Below are 7389 nucleotides of genomic sequence, written 5' to 3' on the forward strand. Positions count from 1 at the left end.
CTCTGGACGCTCGTCATTCTGTGAGGTCACAAAAACTCAGTTAAAGGAACGTTTTTCAAATGAAAGGATTGTGACAGGATTCATTTTTCACCAATTTCTTATGAACCAAAAAACTGATTGATTAGTGGAAAAATGATTACTGAATTGATCATGATAAGATTGTGACAGGATTCATTTTTCATTATTTTCTGACACTTTATGAACCAAACAAACTAGCCAGCATTGCAGCAGGTGCTTCACCGTCTGTTAGTTCTATATCCGACCCTTCAGTTAAGGTTGGTTCTTAGTTATATTTTGGTTCTTTAGAAGTTGGCCGTCTGCTTCCTGTTTGCAGCTCTGGTTGCTTCACTGCAGTTACACAACGTCTGTCCTCCAGCCGCTCGACAACAAGGACACACACTCAGAGTGTGTTTGTGTGTGTGAGTAACTGTTGGTTCAGCAGTTTTACACACACAACGATGCTCTGATAGTATCAGCTGTTGTTGGGCAGTACGCTGTAACAAATGACTGTAATCTGATTACTTTACCCAGTAAGGAGTCGAGTGAGGCAGCCGGTTTTCTGGGGACAAACTTTAAAAAAATGACGAACCATCACGACTCAAATCACAACAGACCTGATCAATAAGTTCATTTGTGCATAAACTGAAGTTCCTGCATCACCTGATATTATGTGTACACCATAAATATTTACCGTCTCAATAAATGAGACATAAACACATTAAGGCCGAGAACAGGCAAAAAACGTGGACAACCCAGAATTTCAAGTCAACTTGCTGAAATAAATTTTGTAGTTTGAATCTTTGAATCTTTGAATCTTTGAGGTTTAGAAACAAAAAAAAAGATTAAAATTTTGAGAGGGGGGTCTAAAATTAAACGATTCAGTTTTACCTAATAATAACAACAATAATAACTTTATTTATAAATCACAGTTTATGTATAAAATAAAACAATGTGCTGAACATTAAAAATATATTTAAAACAATAAAAGAAAAGATCTCAGTTAAAAACACCTCAGGAGAAATAAACAGTAAAAAGACGTGTCTTAAGATTTACAGCCTCTGGTTCCAGTCCAGAGTTTCAGGCAGAATTATCGAAGGCGGCTCCATTCCTTTTAGTTCAGACCTCTGGAACAATCAGGTGGTTTGAGTCTGAGGATGTGAAGGACTTTTATGTTTGACCAGGTGAGACAGAAACTGGACCCGATCAGTTCTGTACCAGCACCAGAACAAGAAAAGGAAATCATCTCAACAAAACTTTTTCTGCCTCTGAGTTTGAGTTAAATCTGCAAAACTTATTAAGTAAGTTGCCTTGAAACCTTGAAAAGACAAATGTCTCCGCCCACAGCTGTGACATCACAGAGACTGAAAGACTCTGAGCTGAGTTCCTGAAAACTACATGAAATAAAATAAAAAACAGACAGGAAATGTCATCAAGTTGGTCAAATGTGTCATGACAACAACATGAGGATGTGATGATGCGTCTGAGACGTCCATATGTCTCAGAGTTATCTGTCTGTCTGTACCGTCACTTGGATACCAAATGTTAGCATGTCTGGCTAACCAGCTTACTAGCCACAGCAGCGTTAGCTCCACACTAACCAAACGTTAGCACGTCCAACACCTGGGCCTGAGAAATACGTCTGCACTTAAAAAGTCTGTCCTGAATGAACTTAAAGTTCCACTCCAGACTGCAGCTGTTCCCACTCAGACAGTCTGTCCTGGTTTACTGAAGAACACGGAGAACATGGGCAGAACACAACAGCTGACTGCTGAAAAGAGGAAAAGACGTCACAGAAAGAAGAGAAAATGAGAGCAGTTTTCTTCTGGGCTGCAGAACGAAGTCTGCAGATTAAACTACATACAGAACAGTTCACAGAACGAAGAACGCGTCTCAGCAGGAACCCACAACAGTACTAAATGTGACATTAATGGGATTCTGGTGAACGACGCAGAACGTCTGTCCAAAACAACTTTGTGTTCCTGTGAGTTCCTGTCCCCAGTCAGTGTTACAATCTGATCATCCGGGTTCATATTTGATCAGTTTGTTACTTTTAATCTTTGGTGACTTAACGTTCCACATGTTCTCAGTTCTCAAACAGAATTTGAATCATTTTAAAATCGACCAAATACTAAACCTTGAGAAGCTTCAGTGTGTTTTCTCTTCTGTTCTGTGTCTAGATTCAGAGTGTCTGTAAACTTGACTCTGCGTGTCCTGACAGCCTCCGTCCTCACACTGATTCTACCATCAGTTTGATCATCGATCACCGATCATTGATCACCGATCAGACGATGACTCAGCTGCTCAAGTCTGAAGCAACGCGGTGAAAAACTCAACCGTCAGTAACCGGAAACAAACTGAGACAAACGTCCGCCCGGAAGCTGAACTTCATCTGTCAGGGCGGATCATTTATCACCTCCACCCGGAGAACCTTGAGAACCACAAACACCACCCGTCTGTCTATCAGAACAATCAGATCCTCTAAAGTTTCCTCCATCACACGTCAGTGAGCTCAGGCCCACAGACGCACAATCAACCGACCAAACAAGTGACGATGGAGAGAAACCTGCAGACTGACAACAACAAACAGCAACAAACAACAACAAACAGCAACAAATGATCAACAAACCAAAAGCTCTGAGGCAGAAATCAGCAGCGTCATGAATGAGCTCTTACCTCGTACTCGCCATCTCACCCAGTGGAGCTGCAGCGAGCCGAGCGAGGACGACAGTTAGAGGAAGTCAGATTCATCACGTGGTTTCTTCAGTCTGTCGCAGAACAACTGCTGCTGCTGCTGCAACCTCCTGTTTCCTGAAGACTAAAAAAAACCAAACCTCAGCCTCATGAGAGCAGACGGCAGTGAACCCAGCAGAGGTTCTACACCAGAGCCCTGAGGAACACCGACAGAACACGAGAACCGTCACTGAGCCCTCAGCTGCATCATGATTCACTCTGTCAGACACCTTTAAGTTTGAGCAGAATAATTTCTTCTAAACTCAAAGACAAATACAAACAGAATCATAAATCCTTTTTGAAATTTATTCAAGTGAATACAGAACAAAGACAAACTAATGTTCAAACTCATAAACTTTGTTTTGTTAATATACTTTCATTCTGCTCATAAACTGAATATCTATTTGTCAACTGTTTTTATAACCAGTTAATCATTTTAATTAAAAACAAAAACAAAATTCTCTGATTTCAGTTTCTGAAATGTGAATATTTTCTGGTTTCTTTCTTCGTCTCTGACAGTAAACTGAATATCTTTGAGTTGTGGACAAAACAAGACATTTGAGGACGTCATCTTGGACTCTGATCAACATTTTCTGACATTTTACGGATCAAACAACTAATTGATTAGTTGAGAAAATGATCAACAGATTGATGGATAATGATAATAATTGCTGCAGGAAAGATTTAAAAAATGGGTCCAAAAATAGGTGCAAAGGTGGAACGAACGTAACGAGATGAAAAAGACAAAAATTACGTAATGACAAAAAACATAAAAACGTAACGAGACGAAAATATCAAAGGTGTAACGAAGAAAACAATATGAAAGAAGTCACAAGACAAAAACAGTGAAAAAGACATAAAACACATCTGGAGGTTCAGTTTTCACAGAAACAGTCAGAAATATCGATTTTTTACTTTTATACTCTGAGGACATTTCAGAGGCTGGACTTTTTCACTTTTACAGCAGTAAAGACTGAGAGGACTGTTGATACGTCTGTGTACTTATTCATAGATATTTCTGTCAACGTGGTCGTAGAAAATATAACGTCTTAACCGTCTTAACCGTCTGTACGTCCCGGTGTGAAGGCTAAAACAAAAAGAGACAATAAGACGACAGGATGCAGAGCGTTCACCGGACTTTATTTCAACATTTTCTTCTGTACAATATTGAACAATCACCTCCAACAGAAGCCCTCACTCTTCAATAAACGGCCAACAGACAGTGAACGCACCGTCATGTCGGTCTGAACTGCAGGGTGAAAAAACAATCAGGGAAATAAATTAAAACATATTAAATATAAACATGAAGAAGAGCGAGCCGAGTCCTGTGAATAAAAACACGTCTGCTGCTGTTATTCAGTTATGATTTATATCTGCAGACTGCAGTTTGATTATCAATCACATGTTTGAGTCCATCACCAAACTTACTTTATTCATGTTCACAGGAGTCACGTAGGAATGGACACAACAACATCTGGTCCAATAAACTGCAGGTTTATATTTCAAACAAACGTCTCACTTCAATTCAAAACTACATTTAAACAAAGAACCAAAGAAGAAGAACAGCAGCAGTTCGTGCTGCTTCACTGTGTTCAGCTAATTATGACGGATTCATCAATAATAATAATAATATTAACAATAATAATAAAAAATGTCTTCAACATTCATGTTTGAAAGATCAATTCACACTGAATGAAGACAAAGTTTTAAAGAAGAAGGGCTTTAAACTCACCAGAGAACATGAAATTATTTTCATCTCCGCCCTCACAAGAAAACATCTCGCCACAGAACTGATTCTCGTAGCGACGACCATTTTCTTGTAGTTACAATAAATTTCTCGTAGATATGATAAATTTCTCGTTGTTAATTTCCTCGTGGTTACGAGATGAAAGCTCCGGTTGTTTTTGTAGATTTTTGATTCTTGTTCAAATAAAACATTTTAAATAAACAGGGAAGTGAAGGAGGAGCTGAGGGGGCGTCGCCCTGATCAACGCCACGGGAGGATGATGATATCATGATGATGTCATGATGAGAGAGGTGAGCACCAGCAGGGATGTCTGAGGTATCCAACACACACACACACACACACACACACACACACTCTCACACACACACACACACACTCACACTCCACAGGGAGTTAGTGTTCTGAGTTTAAACATAAATTAATGAGCTCAGATTGTTTGTTTGTTTGTTTGTCATCCTCATATAAAATAAACAACATGTTTCTCATATTAACATTATAAAGATTCTGTGTCCATAAAAAACAAACTCATGCTGCTAAAATCACTGAAATCTGAAACAACATTCATATTTACAAACTGTGCATCCACCGTTTGGCTCCTGACACGTCATTAAATATACCTTTAATATTAATGATGTCATCAATAAACAATATTCATCATATCCTCATTAATGACATCAATTATTATAATATTAATATTTATGATCACATTAATAATAAAGACTGAGGAGGAAGAAAAACACTGAGTCTCTACAGCTGCTCCGACTCAAAACACTGAGACCAGAACGTCCCGCGGACCAGAGACGTCTGCAGACTGGAGACCAGTGTGAGGACATCTGGAGACCAGTGTGAGGACATCCTTCAGACTGGAGACCAGTGTGAGGACATCTGGAGACCAGTGTGAGGACATCCTTCAGACTGGAGACCAGTGTGAGGACATCTGGAGACCAGTGTGAGGACATCCTTCAGACTGGAGACCAGTGTGAGGACATCCTTCAGACTGGAGACCAGTGTGAGGACATCCTTCAGACTGGAGACCAGTGTGAGGACATCTGGAGACCAGCATGAGGACATCCTTCAGACTGGAGACCAGCTTGAGGACATCCTTCAGACTGGAGACCAGTGTGAGGACATCTGGAGACCAGCATGAGGACATCCTTCAGACTGGAGACCAGCTTGAGGACATCCTTCAGACTGGAGACCAGCTTGAGGACATCCTTCAGACTGGAGACCAGTGTGAGGACATCTGGAGACCAGTGTGAGGACATCCTTCAGACTGGAGACCAGTGTGAGGACATCTGGAGACCAGTGTGAGGACATCCTTCAGACTGGAGACCAGCGTGAGGACATCTGGAGACCAGCGTGAGGACATCCTTCAGACTGGAGACCAGTGTGAGGACATCTGGAGACCAGCGTGAGGACATCCTTCAGACTGGAGACCAGTGTGAGGACATCCTTCAGACTGGAGACCAGCGTGAGGACATCCTTCAGACTGGAGACCAGTGTGAGGACATCTGGAGACCAGTGTGAGGACATCCTTCAGACTGGAGACCAGTGTGAGGACATCCTTCAGACTGGAGACCAGTGTGAGGACATCTGGAGACCAGTGTGAGGACATCCTTCAGACTGGAGACCAGCGTGAGGACATCCTTCAGACTGGAGACCAGTGTGAGGACATCTGGAGACCAGTGTGAGGACATCCTTCAGACTGGAGACCAGTGTGAGGACATCGTTCAGACTGGAGACCAGTGTGAGGACATCTGGAGACCAGTGTGAGGACATCCTTCAGACTGGAGACCAGCTTGAGGACATCCTTCAGACTGGAGACCAGTGTGAGGACATCTGGAGACCAGTGTGAGGACATCCTTCAGACTGGAGACCAGCGTGAGGACATCCTTCAGACTGGAGACCAGTGTGAGGACATCTGGAGACCAGTGTGAGGACATCCTTCAGACTGGAGACCAGTGTGAGGACATCTGGAGACCAGTGTGAGGACATCCTTCAGACTGGAGACCAGCTTGAGGACATCCTTCAGACTGGAGACCAGTGTGAGGACATCTGGAGACCAGTGTGAGGACATCCTTCAGACTGGAGACCAGTGTGAGGACATCTGGAGACCAGTGTGAGGACATCCAGCTGTGAGCTGGAGACTGTCTCGACTGAGCTGGTCCCTGAACGTCTCTCTGTGGTTCGTCTCAATTCTGATTCTTCTGACGTCTCAAAGACGAGATGACAACTCGTCAAACATCACGTCGGCCTGATGGAAGCGACTTTAAAGGGTCGCTGCACCCAATGACTGCATCATGTCATGTGACATCACGTCCTGTTCTGTGACCTCACAACGCAACATTAAATTCTTTTAGGACAAAAAAATGATGTCTTGTCTTGTGTGTTGGACGTGTTGGACGTGTCAGCAGATGTTTGCAGCGGCAGTGAGCAGTGCCTGCTGGGTAACAAGCAGCGTGAAGACGCCTTCGTGTTTTTCGGAGTTACGAGTTTTTGGCCTAAAAAACAAAATCTTTCCTGAGACGTTTTGAGATCCATCAAACTTACGGAGCCACGAATCCGACAAAACTTCATCAGAGTAAAAAATAGAAATTCATAATTCAACTTTATTTTTCCTTCACCTCAAATAATCTGTTCATAAACATTAAACCATTCTGACATAAACATTTATTTAATTATTCAAATCCTCCCAAACATTCACTTTAGATTTCTTTACACGGTGAACTTTCAATTTAGAACTTTTTATTTGTGTTTTTATTGTGTATTTTTCTTTCTTCAACACAGTTTACTTTCAGATTTTATATATAGTTACATAATAAACAGGTCCTTGTTGTTACTTGTGCCAATATATTAATATAAATAAAGAAATTGATGTATTCAGTTTTATTTGTGACTTGAACTGAATTTTG

The 7389-nt window shown here is 41.6% G+C and overlaps 1 protein-coding gene across 2 annotated transcripts in view; it reads right to left on the reverse strand.

The window, feature by feature from the left end:
• The window catches only part of arhgap15 (Rho GTPase activating protein 15), a 16459-nt gene extending 13626 nt beyond the window's left edge, over positions 1-2833 (reverse strand). Inside the window, exons 1-2 of one of the 2 annotated variants that reach the window (XM_084725596.1) lie at positions 2674-2833; positions 1-18 (exon numbers count right to left, since the gene is read on the reverse strand). The exon at positions 1-18 is cut by the window's left edge and continues 169 nt beyond it. In XM_084725596.1, coding sequence (XP_084581722.1) covers positions 1-18; positions 2674-2687 — 32 coding nt within the window. In that variant the 5' untranslated portion in view covers positions 2688-2833. Of the gene's footprint in view, positions 19-2134; positions 2600-2673 lie in introns of those variants that run through there. The other variant, XM_084725597.1, reaches the window with a different exon arrangement.
• Positions 2834-7389: the final 4556 nt, after the last annotated feature.

The sequence above is a fragment of the Lutjanus erythropterus genome, chromosome 8 (assembly GCF_056507025.1).
Source record: "Lutjanus erythropterus isolate fLutEry1 chromosome 8, fLutEry1.hap2, whole genome shotgun sequence".
Taxonomy (NCBI): domain Eukaryota; kingdom Metazoa; phylum Chordata; class Actinopteri; order Lutjaniformes; family Lutjanidae; genus Lutjanus; species Lutjanus erythropterus.